We start from the raw sequence: 20,372 nt of genomic DNA, 5'->3' as shown, positions 1-20,372 counted from the left end.
CTGAGCATGCGGGAAGAGAGCAAGGGGTGGTGGATGGGGAGCGGGAGAGGTGGGTGCACAAACAAGGGGGGGGGATGAGGCACAGACAAGACTGGCAAGAAGAGGGAGGGCTGGGGTGATAAAATCATGGGTGGAGGGCTAGGCTGCTGCTTCTGAGTCCAGAAAAGAGAGAAAGTCTGAGAAATGAAGGGAACTCGAGGGGGAAGGAGGAGTGGCCTCCTTCTGCCCTGTGAGTCACGAAGGTCTCTGGGAATCATTTCCTGCCCTTGGTCACTGGCTGTTTGGCCTTCTCCTGGGGACTAGTGACTGTTCGCTGGGTCCTAATCACCGACCCCTGAACTGGGGCCCGTGCGCTGCCTATTTGTTCTCATGGCTGAGGGCCGTTTCTGTCCTGAAGTTATTCCAGGGTGTGAGGAAAAAGTAGGTTTGGAGCTGGAAAGACCTCCTCGTTGCAAAATTTCTCTGGGGACATGGAATTTCAACTTTTGTCACTGATGGGACTTTGCTCCACATTTTCCTGAATGACTCAAATGTTAGCTTCAGACAATGGCAGAGTGTAACTTGCTTGAATCACTGGATTTCTGTTATTTTTGTAAGCTGTGGGTGGGCAATATGACTCAGTATTTTTCCAAGTGATGCGAAAATTATATTCCCTCTTTTGGATCATTTCATGCTGAGATCTGGAACATTTTTCTTGAATTTCAAATCTTGGAACTTGGGGAATTTCTGTTTTTGTTTTGCCTCTCAACCAGTTCAGATCTTTTCCAGAAAAAATTTTAAAGGAAAACTACTCAGCAATAGCTCCAAGTTATGAGGTATATTTTGAATTGTAGCTTGCTCTACAGGTTTAAGATAAAAGATTTGCTAAATCCCGTGGTGTGCCGGCTGTTTGGAAGGAAACTGGAGATTGTGGGGTTAGTAGAGTTTTGAAAATCATCTACTTCCAAACCTCACCTGGGGTGTGAATACCCTCACACTAGTTTTCCAGCCTCTGCTCGGGCACCTGTCTCTCTGACGGCTGGGTTCTGCCTGAACGCATCCTGTGAGGGAGGCACTCTGGGTTCCAGGCAGTATGGCTAGGGCACAGTACTTTCACACCAAGCTAAAACCTGCTTCCCTGGAGCCATCGTTCCGATCCCTACTCTCTATAAATCTCTACTGAGTAATTCTGTAACAGAACGGTAGCTTTTAAAATACCTACTGCTACAGTCATGGGAGGTGAAGTTCAGCAGAGGGAATATAGACAATAACTATGTTACGGCGTCAGACGGGTACTAGATTCATCGGGGGAACCCTTGGTGAATTATATGATTATCTAACCACTGTGCTGTGCTCCTGAAACTAATATAAAATCATATTGACTGTCAACTGTAATTGAGAAATAAAATGAAAAATAATGATAGAATGCTTCCTGCCGTGTTTTTAGAAAGATTTTATTTATTTATTTTTAGAGAGGGAGAGAAACATCGATGTGTGGTTGCCTCTCGCATACCCTCTACTGGGGACCTGACCCACAACCCAGGCGTGTGCCCTAGACTGAGAATGGAACTGGTGACCCTTAGGTTTGAAGGCTGGAGCTCAATCCACTGAGCCACCCCAGAAAAATCGGGTCCTCTTCCAGCAGTCTTTTTACTATTAGTGCTAGGACAAGAGGCTGAGGCTTTGTGTCTGTAGGAAGGATGGTGTCCTATGTTGAAGTCCTAACACCCAGCGCCTCAGAATGTGACTGTATTTGGAGATAAGATCTTTAAAGAGAGGATTAAGTTAAAACGAGGTCTTTGGGGTTAGGCCCTAATCCAATCTGTCCTCATAAGAAGAGGAAATTTGAACACTCAGATTGACCCCAAGGGGTCACAGAGGGGTAGGAAGAGGTGGTGAGAGGGAAGCCCTGTTCAAGCTGAGAAAAGGGGCCTCAGAAGAAACCAAACCTGCCAACACTTTGGTTTGGACTTCGAGCCTCCAGAAGTGGGAGTAAATTTCTGTTGTTGAAGACTCCCAGTCTACCACGTCTGGTCGTGGCAACCCTAGCAAACCAGTACAGATTTGGCACCTAAGAATAAGGACATGCCACATAGGCAGTTGCTTTCAGGTGGGAAGACGGGAGAGGAAAGTCCTACTTGCGAGTGTGCGTGGAGAGCCCAGCTGTAGTGCTAGAGCAGAGCACGGGAGGAACATGTCAGATGCAGGTGCTGTCACTGTCCCCCACCCTGGTTTCCCCAGCCCTGGCGTCAACTGGAGCCACTGAGGGGCAATGGAAACATCCAGAAAGTTCTTGAGCGAAGGTGGCTTTACCGTGAAGCTAATGAAGCTTAATTTTTAGGGCCTCGAACTTGCTGGAGGTTCTTCCAATGTCAAGAGGGACCCTAGCAGGATGTTCAGATAATCTTGTTTTTTAAAAAAAAAAGAATTACAAAAGATATTTTAATGGTAATTGGTTAAAACTGCTGTCTCTTTTCACTGTGACTTCCTCTTCATCACTCTTGCCCTCCCAGTAAGGGCCACAGGAGCCTTTGGCATCCGGCTGGTGGAAACTTAAGCTGGGGTTTCATTTTGTTTGGGTTCTGTGGCACGCTTTTACATTGGTTGTAGTCAGAGCTGTATATATTTCTGCAATGCCTAGCTGTCCTGGAGAAGAACTGGCGACCCGGCACTGGGGCACCGTAAATGTTTAGCAAGGGGACTGAAAGCATTTGCTGATTTCTATGGTGTAAATACTCCCACCGTAGCCTATTTCCGGCTGTCAATGTGCCATCACTTCCTGAGGAGCTGGGAAGACTATATACCATTCAATACTATTTGCATCGTAGAAATACAATAGATATAAATAACCCCAAGGGCAGAGTAATAGTAAAATGTGGTGGAAATCATTGAGAAATGATGAATTTGGAGTATCTATTATGTTTGCATTCAGTATTATTTATTTAATTGGGAGTTTGTATTATTTAATTTTTAGTACATAATACCTATGTTTAGCAACTGCCTCCCCAAACTCATGGAAAGCTAACGACCCAGAATGAGCCAGAATGAGCCTGCTCCGTCATACCGCCGCCTCCCAGGAACACTCCAGCGGCCCACAGTGCTCATTTGCCCTGTTTTATGACACGAAGGTGCACGGCTAGAGTTCAGAATTTGGTGTGAAATACGTGAGTGAGGGAGAAGGAACTAGCTTTTTAAGTGTATGGAGCCGGAAGCTGGTCTGAGGAAAAGTCTTTCAGTTATCAGGTGTGTGAATCCGTATACAGATGATTTGGTTATCATCGATGCCTAGTAAAAATGGAAGTGCTTGCCTGTCAGGAATTTGCTTGATTATTAACGCAGTGCAAACAATTAGAAGTGCCTCACATATTTAAAAGGAGATTTTGAGGGTGTATCAGTTACCTAGTGCTGTGTAACAAATAACTCTTAAATTTAGCAGTTATAAACACAAACATTTATTATTTCACAGTGTCGGTGGGTCCAGAGTCTTCTGGCTCAGGGTCTCTCACAGGCTGCAGTCATGGTGTCCGACAGGGCTGTGATTGGCTTGGTAAGTGGGCTTGCCTCTTTTCCAAGCTCCTTCACGGGGTTGTTATCTGGATACAGTTCCTCATCAGTGGTCGTGGGCCTGAGTGCCTTAGTGCCTCCTGGCGTATCCAACTGTGGGAGTAAATTTCTAGTGCTCAGAGATTTTAAAGTAGCTTGTCCTTTTCTATCAAAAGCTATGAGCGACCCTCGGCCCTCACCGTGTGGCCTCAGAGCAGTGCATTATATTCCCAGGGAGCTGGTGGGAACTGGAGCACCTCAGTGCTTGCCTCAAGCCTGCTGAATTGGCGGCATCTACATTCTCGCATGATCCCCAGGGGATGCAAGCATGGATTTGTTTCAGAAGCACTGTGCTCTACTGCATGTCAGGGCTTTCTCTCTCGCCGTCTTGCTCAGAAGAAAAACCAAAGCTATTCAAAGAGCCAGTGAAGCCTGTGTGATCTGCCCCCACCCCCTTATGTCCCTCACACCGTCCCCTACAACACCTCCTTTTGCTTTCGGCACTCCAGCCACTCCTGCCTCCTTGCTGTTCCTAGAACTTCCTGGGTACACTTCTGCCTCAGGGCCTTTGCACTGGCTGTTCGCTCCCGAACACGTTCCCCCAGGTATCCACATGCGCACTCCTTCATCACTTTCACGACTTTAGTCAGTTGCTCAGTGAGACAAAACCTGGCCACACCATTGAAGACTGCAACACCTCACCCACCTGGGCCAACCATCCCTTGATCTTTCCCTAATTTAAGTTTCTCTAGAACTTACTGACTAGGATGTCAGCTTCCTACACTAGGATGCCCGGTTCCATAAGAACAAGTTTTGGTTTTACTTTACTTTTTAGAGTTCACTGCCACACCCCCAATTCTTAGAAGAGAGTCTGGGACTTGGTAATTATGAGTTCTCTTAATCTGCCAGTCTAGTAACTAGGAAATCAAGAAAAAGAAAGGTCAAGTTTATCAAGATACTGGCTTCTACTGGTCCCTGTCTCTCTCATTTCCTTTCTTGCTCAACTGATTCTTAGTTATAGACAATTTTTATGGTGGCAATCATAGAACCCAGATAATTTTGCTTATACCTCTGTTTCCTGACTTATCGATGGTAGGAGAATAAAGAATTTATTACATCTATAATGCTGCCTACTTTTCCTAACCAGCTTTTATTAGCTATATTTTTATTAGATATGTTAGTTTGGATCCTCCGTGGTAGAGTTTGTAACTTCAAGTACGACAGTGAAACCTGCGTTTCTGGATTTGTCAAATTCGGGCAGATCCCATTGACTCTCTCTGCTCTGACAGACAGGAAAATCGGCCCACTCTCATTTCTCTATTAGACTTTTTTTTTACATTATCACGGTTTACAATATTTACCTTCTGCTCCTTCTGTAGTTGAAATAATGGCATTTCAACTACAGATTGATTCTAAGAATAAAAAGTTCATTTAAAAATCCATTACAGTCTGTTAATTATTTAAATATTATTCACCTTTGAACCAACAGTGATTGGCTCTATAGAGAAGGAATATAATCCAATGTCATTAAATCTTTCAAGCTTAAAGAAAACTCACTTAAGCATCAATATCTAATGCATCTCATATTTTCTTTTTAATCTTCCTTTTCTTTAGGTTGTTCCCAGCTAACACTGTTTCTGGCATTTCAGGTCACTTTATTTCTTGGAGTCCTTGTTCATTTTCCTGGAAGCTGTTTTTTTGTTTTATTTTGAAATCTACTCAGAGCCCCAACATGTCTCTACTTGCCCTCCTACTTAATGGACAGTTTGGCTGATTGAGGTTCAAAGTCCCTGTTTTTCAGAACGTGAAGCAAGGCTCTTCCTTCACTGGCATGAGACCTCTGCCCTCCAAGAAAGGAAGTGGCACGAGAGTGACCTGGAAAGAAAGGAAATGGCAGCAAATAGAGGCTCCATGCTTAGAAGGACCCTGTTTAAGGCTCTGCTGTCACCATCTCAAAAGTCTTAATAATTTTTCATCATGAACTCCCACATTTTCATTTTTCATGGAGCCCTGCAAATTGTGAAGCTGCCCTGCCTAGCAGACATCCAAGCATCTAGCTATGTTGACAAGTCTGAAGTCACACTGATTCTTATTCGTTGGTAGGTAACCTGCTGTCTTTCTGGAAACTTTCAATATACATATAGATTATGTTTTTATCTGAATTGTATTCCAGATTTTCACCAAGGCCCACCTAGCTGTGGGTCTCATTACATTGCCCTGGTTTGACATTCAGTGGGCCTTTTTACTCTGAAATCATTCATTGCATTCTCTATTAGAAAAAAATTATTTAGTTTCAGAGAGAGGGGAAAGGAGGGAGGAGAGGGAGAGAAACATCAATGTGTGGTTGACTCTCGTGTGCCTCCTACTGGAGACCTGTCCCACAACCCAGGTATGTGCCCTGACTGGAAATTGAACTGGTGGCCCTTTGGTTCACAGGTCGGCACTCAGTCCACTGGGCCACAGCAGCCAGGGCTGATCTTTATACTTTTTAAGAACATACTACGGTTTTGTTTTTTCTTTTTTAAATTTTTATTGTCGACACTATTACAGATGTCCTCACTTCCCCTCTTTGCCCACCTCCACCCAGCCTCCACCTCCACACTGTCGTCTGTCTATGGGTTATGCATATATGTTCTGATTGTGGGTTTAGGAAAGTGGGTGAGCCGTGTTTACCAGCATTCTCTGGGTCAGGCGTGTGGGCAGCAGGCGGGCAGGTTGGGAAGCTTCTCAATGATTAAAGTAAGAGGGCTTTATTCTGGGAGAATAGCACCTTAGTGTGTATTTCTGTCCTTGTCCTTTACTCCTTCTTCTCTTCCTTCCTCTGCCTGGCATCTGTTGTGTAGGCCTGAGCTACCTTAAGCTCTGCTGCGTTTGTTTCTCTCTCAGCCTTCAGCACCCTCATTAGGAGCTTTCCGGAAGCACGCTGCCTATTTTCTTCTGAGAGCAGTTCTAGCTTCAGCTTGGATCAGTGGTTCTCAGGGCGTCCGGGGCCAGCAGCCTCAGCATCACCTGGGAACGTGATAGAAATGCAGATTCTCTGCCCCACCCCAGACCTACTGAAACTCCGGGGTGGGGCTCAGCAATGTGAGTTTTAACAAGCCCAAAACCAAGCCCAGTAGTTGAACAACCACTGGCCTAGGGCGAAGCCACTGCAGCCGGCAGCTCTGTTTCTGAAGGGCAGCAGGGAGGGCCCCCACCCATTCCACATGGTTCGAAAGCTCTTTAATGAGTTACCCTGGTGATTGCCCCATGGCTCACTCCTTTTCTTTAGATGTATGACTGGAGCTTGAAGCTTCTTGGAAGCTTTCTTGGGAAGACCCATGATGTCTTTTGGTTCAGTTTTCCACTCTTTTTTAATCAGGCAAATCCCGTCTGCTTAAAAAAAAATGAGTAATTTTGTCATCATAATACAAGGATATAAGTAATAACTCAAATAGTACGATATGACTTAAAACGAAAAAAGAAGTCTTCTGTTAACCTCACTACACCCTTGCTCGACCCTCCCCCAGGCCACCAGACCCATTCTGTTCTCTGCCGGCAACCACTCTGAAGTCTTCTAGCCACTTTTGTTATTTAACTCCTTATTTCTAAATAAAATGCTTCTGTGACTGCTTCTCAAGTTATCAGTTTTGGACATCACCTATTGACCTCCTGTTACGGTTATTGAGGATTGATTTCTTTCTCCCTATCTGCCCCCTGTCCTTCCCTTTCTATCTTCTATCACAGCTATAGCACAATTTTAAAAAAATAGCCTGAGTGTACATAGGGTTTGCTACAGAACCCCATAGAAATACTCTGATTTTTTCCTTTCTCTTACAACTTTAGCTTGTCCTAAAGTTAAAATCAACTTATTTTAATTTGCTTATTTTTCTAAGCACTATTTATTCATTTTTCTCCCCCCAGAGCTCCGATGGGTCTATCACACTTGTTACTTTTCCCACCAAATGTTAAAAAGACCATTTTCAAGCAATTTATCAGTTTCATTATTTCTTAATCCCTGGAGACCTTCCTGTTGTCCTCCTGTCCTTCTGTCCCCCTTTCCTATCTGACAAGTTGCTCTCCAGGCCTCTTCTCATCTATAAAGCCGAGGTTTTCCCCTTACCATTCTCCCATGTTGCCTGAATCTTGGCAGGAAGTACTTAAGCAGCTCAGCATCAAGTCATCCTTCCTTGAATTGTACTTGGAATTCCTGGCCTCTGTCCTAGTCCCTGTGATTAGGTCATTCTTCTTCTACATGCGAGACAACTTAGACCAAGTACCTGACCTTGTTCTTGCCAGTCTTCTTGCCCAGGGAAGGTCCCCCTACCCAGCGCTGGCTTCCAGTCTGTGACAGGGCCCTTATAGCTGTTCATGGACTTCCTTGATGCCAACGGGGGCCTCTCATTCTTGAGTTTATTGTCCCCTGGATCCCACATGATTGTGCTGCCTTCAGTATCTGAAGGAAAGACGTGCACTGTGAAGCCATGCGGAGCTGGGGTCGGTTCTTACCTGTTCCTTGTGCTAGCTGCATAACCGTATGCAAGTCTTATGTTCCACAGTAGAGAAGTCCAAGGATCATAATACTACTCTTATGGAGATCACTGCAGGCACTACATGAAAGAATGTACACGAAGTATCCACAATAATTCCTGCACGTAAATACTCACTTTATTCCTCATTCTCCATTACCTTGTCCCTGGTCCCACTGCCAGCAGCTTTTTTGACTCTGTCATCTTATTTATTGTTTCCTTTGGACAAACTGACCCTTGGTGCATCTGCCTTGGTCTCACTAGTACCGGTTGCTTCTGCCTCTCCCGAACTTGGCCCACTCAAGAAGCTAAGACTAGTTTCAAATAGGGAACCTTTCTAGTCTTCCCAATCCTGCTCCAGATAAGTGGGTCAAATCAATACTTAGTCCTACATGGCATCTTTTTTGGCAGAGAGTATTTTCCAGCTCAAAGACATCTTCTGATAAGAGAGATAAAAACTAAATGGCTGTTGAGCAATTTTGCTTTATCATCTGTCAATATTACACCATCTGCCCCAAGCTTCGTGCCTACACCTCCCTTGTCCTTTCTCTCCATCTAAATATAGATTAAAGAGTCCTTTTAGTTGTCCTTAACTTATTTTGGCAAGGCCTGGCTCATCCCAAGCTTTCATCTCCCTCACACCTTTTATATACGTCTGTGCTACAGTTGTGTTTGTTCTGGATCGCGTGTCCCTTTCCCCAAGCCCTCGGAAAATCTTGGCTGTTCGGGGCACCCTGTGCATCTCATGGTTAACCCTCTGCTCACTGTTCTTACTCCTGTAAATTATAAGTTTCCGAAAAGCAGGAATCATTTGTATGTTTCTTTTATTTTTCTCCATACCATTTAGCATTGTGTCTTATATGAAATAGACCTCAGTAAATCCTTTTTTAAAGATTTGCTGATTTTTTTTTTTTTTTAAGAGAGAGAGGAAGGAGGGAAGACCAGGGGCCTATGGGGAGAGAGTGAGGGGGGAGATTCATTGTTCCACTTATTTATGTATTTGTTAGTTGATTCTTTTTTTTTTTTTTTAAAGATTTTATTTATTTTTAGGCAGAGGGGAAGGGAGGGAGAAAGAGAGGCAGAGAAACATCAGTGTGTGGTTGCCTCTCATGCACCCCCTACTGGGGACCTGGCCTGCAACCCAGGCATGTGCTCTGATCTGGGAATCAAACCTGCGACTCTTTGGTTCACGAGCTGGTGCTCAATCCACTGAGCCGCACCAGCCAGGGCTGTTGGTTGATTCTTATATGTGCCCCGGCAAGGGATCAAACCCGCAATCTTGGCATATCGGGATGACGCTCTTACCAACTGAGCTACCTGGCCAGGGCAGTAAAATTTTGTTAACCCAACTCATTTTTGTTACTACATGCAAATGAATATTTTTAAGTGTGTTTGTTAAAAGCAACTTCAAAGCTGTTTTTTCTCAAACATATGGGGATACAAATTTCTTTCCCATAACTGGCCCTGAATATTAAGGGTAACTCTACATTAATTCCTATCATTAAGTACTTAAGCAAAAGAGGTGGGAATTCGAAACTCTATCTCCTATACTATGAAGGAAGACACTTGGTGGTATTTCACAGCTTTTTTTTTTTCTCTTGCACTTATAAAACAAAATGAAAACTTCAACCCCTCTTTGGTTTTAATGTTAATTTCTTAATTAGGACCTATAAAGGAATAAATCTGTGAGGCAATAAAATTAAGAGGCAGGACTCACAATTTAATTAAATCTACAGGCTTAATAGGATCTAAATTAGTTGCCCATAGGCAAAAAAGGTTTGTAAGTCAAATATCAGGAATTTAAAGACAATGAGCAATATTTGAACTTGTTACAGATATATCCAATGCTGTCACTCTCAGGTCACAAAAAACTACTTGTCATTTGGGTTCAATTTGAAAGAGATTCTTTGTGTTTTAAAAATATTTGTTTATTGATCACTAGGAGCGACCTCTGATTGCTATTAATCAGGAAGAATGATGAACTACCCCTGAAATAAGAATGAAAACAAAATCTATTAAGAACTTCTCCATACTTTTCTATTACAGCATTTATCAATTGTTTTCTTTACACCTGCATATTATTGAACACCCTGAACTGAGTGCTTAGTAAATGTTTGTGGTTGTTGATACACTATAAAAGACAGGTGGCAAATGCAAGGCCCACGGGCCAACACCGGCCCTCCACCTTGTTTTATCCGGCCCGGCACCTTGTTTCTACCCAGCGGCAGCGCCGAACTCTCGCTTAACTGTTAAGGAGTAGTTACATTTATACAGTCCTAAAATTACATTCGGCCCTTTGAAGGCAACTGTGAGGCTGATGTCCCCCCCCCCCCCCCCGCCCGTGAAAATGAGTTTGACACCCCTGGCCTAGAGGTTTGGCCGCTGTCACTCAGTCTCCTTTACAGACACACACACCGCAACCTCATTTGCGAAGCAACTGCTACCTTGATTATTTTGGTTTGCTTCTTATAACCTAAAAAGCCAAAAACCTAATGTCTATATCTCTACATATCCCACCTCTACTTGAGATGGGAGTGGAAGTTCCCTATGTTGCTTGAAAAGTAAAGTTTTAAATGTTTCATATAGAGGGAGGGTGAAAGACACAGGGTTTCTTTCCAAGTTTGTCTCTCCTTTAGGAGTGACCTGTCCCCAGTCAAGCCCAGTCTGGATTAGATGTTCCTGCCACATCTCTCTGTGTGTTTTTCTCCACCACCACTTAGCATATTGTGTGACAATTTTATGTTTACTTGTTTTTCTCTTTTACAGTAAGAGCTCACTGAGGAGAGGGAATGTGTCTTTTATTCCTGCAGTCTGAGCAACTACTAAACATGTATAGTAGACACTCAGCAAAGATAAATGGATGGATGGATGGATGACTACATTACGTCACTTTAAAATTAAATAATTAATGAATTTTTACTCTTAGCCGAGGTTATATTTTCATTGTTTTTAGGGAGAGACAAAGGGGGAGAGAAACGTCGAAGCGAGAGAGAAGCACTGACTGGTTGCCTCCGGGACGTACCTGGACCGGGGATTGAACCTACTGTGCCCTGACTGGGAACTGAACCCTCAACCTTTTGGTTATAGGATGATGCTCCAACCAACCGAGCCATGCCGGCCTAAAGCTGTTACTATACTTTTAAATTTAGCCAACGCCTCAGGCTAATCACGAGCATGCACGCACACATACACAGACATGCATCATTTTCTAGACTTAATCACCATTAATCGTATGTTGCACTCCACACCACGAATACCTTCCCAAACTGCATCTGGGTACCACAGAACTCAGAATGGGAAACCGTGATCGAGTGCTGTGCATAACTATTTTCAGTAACTGAGTTTACGGCTGAAACATGGAGACTTTGTAGTCAATGCACACAACGATGTTTCGATAGACCAAAATAATATACAAATGTAAAGCGTTTATGATTATGCCATACCTCAAGCTCTAGGTCCTTGAAAGATAATTTTTTTTGTTTAATTTTAAATACTTTATTTTTACAAACAGATTAAAATTTACAGAAAAATTGAGAAGACGGTACAGGGTTTCCTTATGCCTGTAACAAATTTCCCCTATTAGCACCCTACCTTTGTCTGATACATTTGTTAAAATGAATGGATTGCTATTGATACCCTATGATGAACTAAAGTCCATGGTTCACTCAGACTTCCTTAGTTTTAACCTAATGTCCGTTTTCTGTCTTAGGATCTCATCCAGGACACCAGATTACAATTGGTCGTCAGGTCTCCTTAGGTTCCTCTTGGCTGTGGCAGTTGCTCAGGCCTTCCTTATTTGACATGACCTTGAGAGTTTTAAGGAGTACTGGTCAGGTACTTTGTAGAATTCCCCTCTATTGGAAGTTGTCTGCTGTTTTTCTCAGTGGCCATCAACTTTTTTCTGCTTCCACACTGCCGGTGAGGAACACCCATGTGGCACACGCCCCTGAGCCACATCTCTCATTAGATAAGGGAGGGAGGGGTGCAGGCACAGTGCTGGGAGCATCTAGGAGACTCTCTCTTCGTGTATCAGACACATGCATGCACACAGAGTTCTGAAGAAAAAGGAAGGAGAGGGAATACTGAGGAAGAAACTAGCAGACATGGTCATGGAGATAGATAAAGATTGGTAGCAGCAGGAAACAGTTTTTCGGTTGGAGCAAACATTCCATTTCAGAGAATGAATGGGTTTAAGGACCAGTGGAATGGTAAAAAACAAACAGTGGCAGCAGCTTAGATCTGAGAGGAAAATTAAGAAAAATCTTCAGGTACTGGATTCCCTGCAAAGAAAGAAGGCAGAGGGAGTCCCATATTCACACTGGCATGGAACTGGGTGTATTTCTTTGAGAAATTTTCTCTCTGAAATGCCTTCCCTTTCTTTTTTTCCAGATAAGACTCTCCTAGTCTTTTCTCCTAACTCTCTAGGGGCTCTTCAGGCCTTTGTATTATTATTAAACAAAAAGACAATTACTCGTGATTATAGCTAACAGCTATATGGGCCATTGAGAATTGCGGCCAGCACCTTGTTGTCTCATTTAATGCACCCAACCCCTGCGAGTTATGATTATCATCCCCAGTGAAGTGGGAAAACTAAAACTCAACAGTTAGTTAGTTGTCACAGAGATAGATTATGGAATCCAAGTATCTGCTTTGAATGACTATGCATGAAGCTTGTCACCGGGATTTTGGTGTTATTCGGAGTCCTAGCCTTCATCCCTTTCTTCTCACGGTCAAATCTTTGTGTTTGCAATATCTTTAATCTTCCCTTACAGATCTGTATTCCTTACACTGTTTTTCTTCTTAAAGTACCTTTAAAAATAGCTGCATTTCCAAACTGAAGATTCAACTAAGTAGAACAGGCATAAATACACAGAAGTGATGCTAGTATTTTTCTTATTGGATTCTACCAGGTGGTGCATGATTTCAATCGTCCCATTACCGATGGTACTTGATCAGTTGATTAAGATGGCATCTGCCAGACTTCACTACAAAATGACTCTAATTCTGTTAGTAATTAATAAGAATTTTGTGGGTGATGCTTAGAAACTACATCAATATTCCAGTCCTTTTCAAACTTTTAATTTTTGTGTACTTATATCTGTATGGTTTCCTGTGCTATTCTATGGGTATATCATTATCATTTTTTTTTTTTTACTTTGAAGCTCAATATGTCCCAGATTTGGTCGGTGGGACGCAAGTTGGCCTATGACCTTTTGACATGCTTCATTGTTCTTTGAGCATGCCCTTATTTTCTGGTGTAACTAGAGGCTCCAGGCTCATCCTGTGCTTCCTTTTCTCCAATCCTGGAATCAACCATTTGGCCAAGAAGAAAAACTGAAGAGGAGAATGGTATTCAGAAGCCACGATCTGGGCTAGATGTACTTACTGTTTCGTTGGGTCACTACTCTCGGACCCTCTCAGTGGACAGACTATGTGTGTACTTACAGACCTATAACTATTCTATAACTAGAAATATTGACGCCTCCATTACTGATCCACCACCAAAAGGTTCATTCCCGTTATCCTTCCATATTTGTAAGGCTCTTCCTCCACAGTGAGAAATCTGACTGCTGTTTTCCTTAGTACAGTAGTCCCCCCTTATCTGTGGGGGATATGTTCCAAGACCCCTAGTGGATGCCTGAAACCATGGACAGGATGGAACCCTGTGTATGCTATGTTTTCCTCCCCCTATACATACATATCTATGACAAAGTTTATGACTTCCCTTTAGCATATCCAAGTTTCCAGATCACTAGTCTTGAGCTTTAGGGACGTTATTTAGGGAAGTAGGGGTGACTTGAACACAAGCACTATGGTATCAGGACAGTCTGTCTGACAACCAAGATGATACCAAGTGACTATGGGTGGGTTATATATAGTGTGAAGACGCTGGGCAAGGGATGCTTCATGACCTGGGTGGAATGGGGCAAATGGGTGAGATTTCATCACACTACTCAGAATGGTGCACAATTTAAAACTTATGAACTGTTTATTTCCGGAATTTTAAATTTAATATGTTCAGATCAAGGTTGACCACAGGTAACTGAAACCATAGCAAGTGAAACCACGGAACAAGGGTTGAGGGGGTGCTGCTGTATATTTACGTAATAGAGTAATTCTTTTGAATGTAACTAATCTCCTCTCAGCACTGCTGCCCCCTCCTCTGCCAGGCTGCACTACCCCCCCCCCCACCCCCCCCCCACCCCCCCCACCCCCCCCCACCCCCCCACCCCCCACCCCCCCCCCCCCCACCCCCGCACCATGCTGACATCCCAAGGCCAGGTGGCCCCCTCCAGGAAGGTGAGGGGAACACCCCACCCCAGGCGGCTTCCCTATTTGGATGCCTGCCTCACCAGTGTCCAACGTGGCAGCTTGGGATGCCTTCCCTTCCCTGACACACTGTTGTGCTGTTTCCTGCTAACACACATCTCCTACCATGTACTTTTAAAATTACATGATGATCTTTTTTGCTTGTTATAAAACCTCTGTGAAGTAGTTATGGAAGCTATTATTTTCCATATTTTTTTCTGAACAGATTGTCAATGATCCAGGCTCAAGACAAATGGAGTGACTTGCTCAAGGTCACACAGCTTATATAAAGCAAGCTCTTTCCACACACCACTCCACCATGCCTCTCATCAACAAATGCCAAAATTATACTTTTCTTTTTCTCCAGTAGAAATGTTTCAAACTCATTCACTTTGCAGTCAACTCTGATTTCCAGGTGTTTTTTTTTTTTTTTTCTTCTTTCCTATAACAGTGGTGTGGTATTGGATTGGATACAGAATTAAGGAAATGAAACTTTACCTTCATCTCAGATCTGAGGCTTTAAGCAACTTACTCACTCTCCTAAATTATAAAAAGGGTAGAGTAGGCTCTGGCTGGTGTAGCTCAGTGGACTGAGTGCCGGATGGCGAACCAAAGGGTTGCTGGTTTGATTCCCAGCCAGGGCACATGCCTGGACTGTGGGCCAGGTCCCTAGCACAGGGTGCATGAGAGGCAACCACACATTGATGTTCCCATCCCTGTCTTCTCCTTCCTCTCCCCTCTGTAAAAATAATTAATTAAGAAAAAAAAAGATCAGCGATCCTTTGCCTGGGTCTGGGTGAGATGGGAGATATAGGGTGTTTCCCAATGATAGAAATGCCTGTGAAAATCAGGTACAAATATCTGATTCAAAAATCCTTAACATTCCTTCCAATCTGTGTACTCATGCTTTCAAAGTAACCTCTCTCTGGTCAATATTTGTTACCTGTTTATATTTTTATAAATCCCATCCTTCATTCAAAAGTATTTATCAACGGCATAGTATATGCCAAGTCCCATATTATTCGATTTTTGCAGCATCCCTTTCTGAGATGTCGCCGTCATTTAGAATTTTATCCCTATCTTCTACACTTGGGACTCAAAACCATTAGCATCTAAGTCATATAATTTATAAACTCGCGGGGTTCCTCTCCAGTTGTTTCTCCACCAACCACATTTCAAGGCCGGTCCCTCTCCGCTCACACACATTAAAGAACTCCTTGGGAACAAGCTCCTTCACCTAACAAGCTCCATCCACACTTCGATTTCTGAGCTGGTCAGTGGGAATTCGGGTGGGCCGTTTTCAAAGTTTGTATGACCCTCACCCCCCCCCGCCCCCGCAGCACACTCCTGCACCCCAGCGGGGCATAACCAGCTCTGCGTGCTGTTAGCCCTCGGCTCGGTCCCACGGAGGTCTCGGGGCGGTTGCTGATTGACGTAAGACTCTCCCCCGTCGGGAGGTGGCCCTGGCCGGGGCTCTAACTTCCTCGGTTCCCCTCCTCCGAACACAGACGCAGCCTGTGCCGCTGTTCACTGCGCAGGAACTTCCCCGGCCTCGCTTCCATTCGGAAAGCGCCCAAGTCGGCTTCTCGCCCGCACCCACCGCCCCCCTGCGTCCACGCGCCCTGCGCTACCTTGGGTGTCCTCAGGGAGCCTCGGCCTCCCTCCGCCTCCCTCGGCCTCCCTCCGTCTCCCCCGCCCGCATGCCCTTCAGCCGGTCCCTCCGCCCGGCAGACGCGAGGCGAGCGGGGCGCGCGCGCAGGCGGCTGGACGACGTGCGCGAGACGCACGGCCCCGGCGCGGAGCGCCGGAAGGAGCCGGGCCGGGGCCTCGCGCGTCGGGTGCGCGCCGCTCCCCCCCCGCGCCGCTCCGGCCTGCGGCCGCGCGCGCGCGCGCACTTAAGCGCCGCCGCTGCCTCCTCGGCTGCTGCTCCGGCTGCTGCAGGAGGCGGCGCTGGCTGGCGGCTGCGCTCGCTCCAGTCGGCGAGCGGAGCAGCGAGCGAGCGTGTGTGTGTTTTTTAAAGATGGCCGGAGCGGTGGCGGCGGTGGCCGCGGGAGCAGCAGCGGGAGCCGCCGCGGCAGCCGTGTCGGTGGCGGCTCCGGGCCGGGCCTCGGCGCCCCCGCCACCCCCGCCAGTGTACTGTGTGTGCCGGCAGCCGTACGACGTGAACCGCTTCATGATCGAGTGCGATATCTGCAAGGACTGGTTCCACGGCAGGTAAATAAACCCCCTCTAGCCCCGCCGCCGTCGCCGCCGGCCCCCGGCTAACCGCCGTCGCCCGGCCGGCCGCCCGCATCCCCTTCCGCCCGGCCGCCGCGCCGCGCCGAGCGCCCAGCAGCCCGGGCACCGAGCCCCCGGCCCGGGCAGCGGGACGCGCGGGGCCCCGGGCTCGCCGGGCGCCGGGCGGGCTAAGGGGGGCTGGTGGGATCGCTCGGCCGGGCGAAGAGTCGCCACAACAAACGGGAACAAAGGGGGCCGGCCGAGAAGTTGGCAGGCGGAGACCGGGGCGAGGAGACGCGGCCGGGGCAGGCGCCGGCGCAGGTGGCGGGCGGAGCGCCGGCCGGGCCCGCCGCCCCTCGCGGCGCCCGCAGCCCGGCTGCCGCCCCGCCCGCCCGGGAGTCGCTGCCCGCCCGGCCGCCTTGCCCCGCCGGCCGCCGCGCCTTCCTTCCCGGCAGCGACCGGGTCGCCCAGCCCAGGGTCTTCTGAAATCACCCTAGTCCCCTCCCCCGGCAGATTCCCGTCGCGCCCCCTTCCCGGGGTCTTTATCAAACTTCCTCGGCCGGGGGCGTAGGGACGGGGGGCGTCGGCAGCGGCGGCCCGGCGGGGCTCCGCGGAGTAAACAGAGCAACAGATGAGGAACTATCGGGGACTTAAAAGATGCCAGTCGGAAGTTTGGGGCCGGGGGTCCTGTGCTGGGCGGCAGGTCGGCCCGGGGGTTGACCCCCACCCGGAGCGCCAGCACGCCCCGTCCTGGCGGGGGCAGAGCGGATGGAGTGGGCAGAGGGGCCCGAAGGGACAGCCTCTGGTCCCAAACCCTCCGCGTCGCCCCCGCGCCGCAGCTCAAACTTTACGAAGAGTGAAATTTCCCGTCGCCCAAGGGGCTGGCGACACTCAGACGGCGTAGGGCTGGCGCCCGGGGCCGGGTGCGGGCGAACTTTCACCGGCCGGTGGGTACTTTGGCTCGGGTGGCGGGGGCGGAGAGCGTCGCCCTGTGCCTCCGCCGCCGCCTGCGTTTCGGGTTTGACGTTTGTGAGAGCTCGGGCCGCCTCCGCCGCCAGGCCGCCGACTCGTGTGTTTTGTAATCAAAGTGTGAGGCTAATAAAGGGCGGCGCCACAGCCTCTTGACTCCGGCGTGGGAGGGATTCGCAGGCATTTAAACAAAGAAAGTAGTTGGGGTTGGGCTCCCAAAGTCCTTATTTGGGTGTTGTGGGAAAGCCTGCGGTCACCTTTAGATGAAGCAGGTTTCCCGAGCACCGTTTGGTGTTGAATCTTGGCGAGAGTACGCTCACGGGTAATAGCAGATATGGTGACTGTGATTGTAGGAAGTGTCCTTTGATTGACAGCAGGACATTTAAATACAGCCTCTGCTGCCCCCCTCCCCAATTTTACAGAAACACTACACGACCAGGCCAGATGTCTTAGTCTCCCTCTACTGGCCCTGGGAGAGAAAACCATTTAAATTACAGCGTTCTTTCGGTGTTTAGTGCTAGGTACAGTTAGTTTTACTTAAATTCCAAGTACCGTTAGTTTTCATCGGTTTTCAATTTGCACAGTTCTGACAGCAACAAGAGAGAAAAAAAAAATCAACATATTGTGACTGTAAAAAAAGAGTCCTTATTTTTATATCAGATAATCTTTAATCGTCTGATCTGTGGTTGGGGAATATTGCTACAACCTTGCCACATGTAATTAAACATAAATTATCCAGCCCTGGCCGGGTTGCTCAGTTGGTTGGAGCGTCGTCCCGTGCACCAAAGGGTTGCATTGGATTCCCTGTCAGAGCACATGCCTAGGTTGTGGGTTCATCCCTGGTTGGGAGGGATACTGGAGACAACCAATCGATGTTTTTCTCTCGTGTCTCTCTCGTGTGTCTGTCTGTCTCTCTCTCCCCCTCCCCCTCTTCCCCTTCCCCTTTTCCCCCCTTCTCCCCCTTACCCCTCAGTCCCTCTTCCTCTCGCTCAAAAAAAAAAAAAAATCAGTAAAAACATACCCTTGGATGAGAAAAAAAAAATCCCAATTTTTTTCATTGCTCCAAACTGATGTTTATCTATATTTCGATTATATGTAAAATTGAAATTTGAACATACCAGATCTTGCCAATTCTATTTCTACATCCCTCTGTTCCCGTAACATACCCTAGGCAACCAGAGTAGAGATTATCCAAAAGTTTAGGTTTCATATAAAATAAAGCCAGAATCCCTGGTGATTATGTAAATGCTTATATTTCAAAGAACTATTTTAGCTGCATAAGAAATCAGTTCAATTGAGCAATGTAGAGATTTGATAGGTTAATAAATCTTAGGTAGAATTTTGTTTATCTCCATTTGGGTCACTTAACACTGTAACCACAAAGAGCTACAGGTAGTTCATAGAGAATTTTGTGATGCATTTAGGTATGAATTTGAAAACAGGAGAATTTGAAGGGAAAATAAAGAGGGCATGTGCGAAGGAGGGAGAGTGAGGCCAAAACAAACATGCTCTGCTTTCTCACATAAATTTGTGCGACTTCCTATCTGTGGAAGTGACTGAAATATATTTTTCGAACCCAGGGTTTGTTTGTTTCTAGCACTCCTTGAGAATTTAATGCAGTGCAGGTGTCAGAAATTAGAAAATTTAGTGATACTGCTTTGCCATGCCAAAGCACTATCTTTGTGGAAAGTTTAATTCTTTTTGTTTTATTTTTTTAAAGATTTTATTTATTATTTTCAGGGGGGGAGAGAGGGAAGAAACGTCAGTGTATGATGGCCTCTCTGGCGCTCCCTATTGGGGACCTGGCCCGCAATCCAGGAATGTGCCCTTACTGGGAATCAAACCCATGATGCTTTGGTTCACCGGCCAGCCCTCAATCCACGGAGCCACACCAGCCAGGGCTAATCCTTAATGAAGTATTGGTAATTTGGGGTCTGTGTGTTTTTCCTGTGATCAATACTTACTTTAATGTTTGCTGTACCATGAAATGAGTGTGTTTTTTTTTAACACAGCAAAATGTTTCTTATGTATTAATTATTAAACAAATATCACTTGTTTATGTGAGAATTGGCCCCTAAAGTACTAAGATATAGCTTTCATTCCCTTGGTTTCCAGGGGTGGTCCATTTGCCCAGGAGGAAGAGAGAGGAGGTGGGTGGGCACAGAGGATTGCCTTTACCTGGATAATTTCTTGATAATTTTATGATTCAAGTAGAATTCTTTAAACTCAAGCAATCAGTGAGTTTTGATATAAATTCGGATTTACTCTGCCTGGAGTTCCTGACATCTGAAAACCTGAAAAGTTTTTGCCCTAATTTATTCTGACAGGGAAGGAGGGCCCTTCCTTGATGCTTTTCAGCGGGGTGGATGGAGCCAGACTCCTCCAGGTTTGAGGCTGTTGAACTTTGTATCCTTAGTATTCCAGAACCCCATCCTTCAGTCTGCCCAATGCTTTTTTATATGTGAAGGGGGAAAAGAACACTTGCTGTGTGCAGTGTGTAATTGATGCCCTGGCCTAGGGCTGTGAGCTGAGGAATTTACAGGATTTTCCTGGGAAGGTTCCTTTCCACTTAGAGATGAAGTTCTTCCTCTCTGAGTCCTAGGAAGTAAGACAACGGAGAGCTTTCCTGATAATGCCCCACCGCTAATGTCTAGGCAAGTTGTCTTTGCATAGTACACTAATATGCAAAACCGCATCATTGCCCTAATTAAATTGTATTTTAATGTCTTTTTCTCTTTATTTTACTGCAAACACCTTTGTTTGTTACACTTTTTAGGCACGTTCTTTTTGATTGACAAAAGGAATACACTAGCCCCAGCTGGTGTAGCTCAGTGGATTGGGCACAGG

At 46.2% G+C, this 20,372-nt stretch overlaps 1 protein-coding gene across 1 annotated transcript in view; it reads left to right on the top strand.

Moving 5' to 3' along the window:
* The first annotated feature begins 16,263 nt into the window (after window positions 1-16,263).
* KDM7A (lysine demethylase 7A) overlaps window positions 16,264-20,372 on the top strand; it is a 70,005-nt gene continuing 65,896 nt past the window's right edge. The window contains exon 1 of the mRNA XM_053926152.1: window positions 16,264-16,553. Coding sequence (XP_053782127.1) covers window positions 16,360-16,553 — 194 coding nt within the window. The 5' untranslated portion in view covers window positions 16,264-16,359. The remainder of the gene's footprint in view (window positions 16,554-20,372) is intronic.

This window comes from Desmodus rotundus, chromosome 6 (assembly GCF_022682495.2).
Source record: "Desmodus rotundus isolate HL8 chromosome 6, HLdesRot8A.1, whole genome shotgun sequence".
Lineage (NCBI taxonomy): Eukaryota > Metazoa > Chordata > Mammalia > Chiroptera > Phyllostomidae > Desmodus > Desmodus rotundus.
Note: the sequence above shows the minus strand (reverse complement) of the source record. Positions and strands in the feature narration are given on the sequence as shown.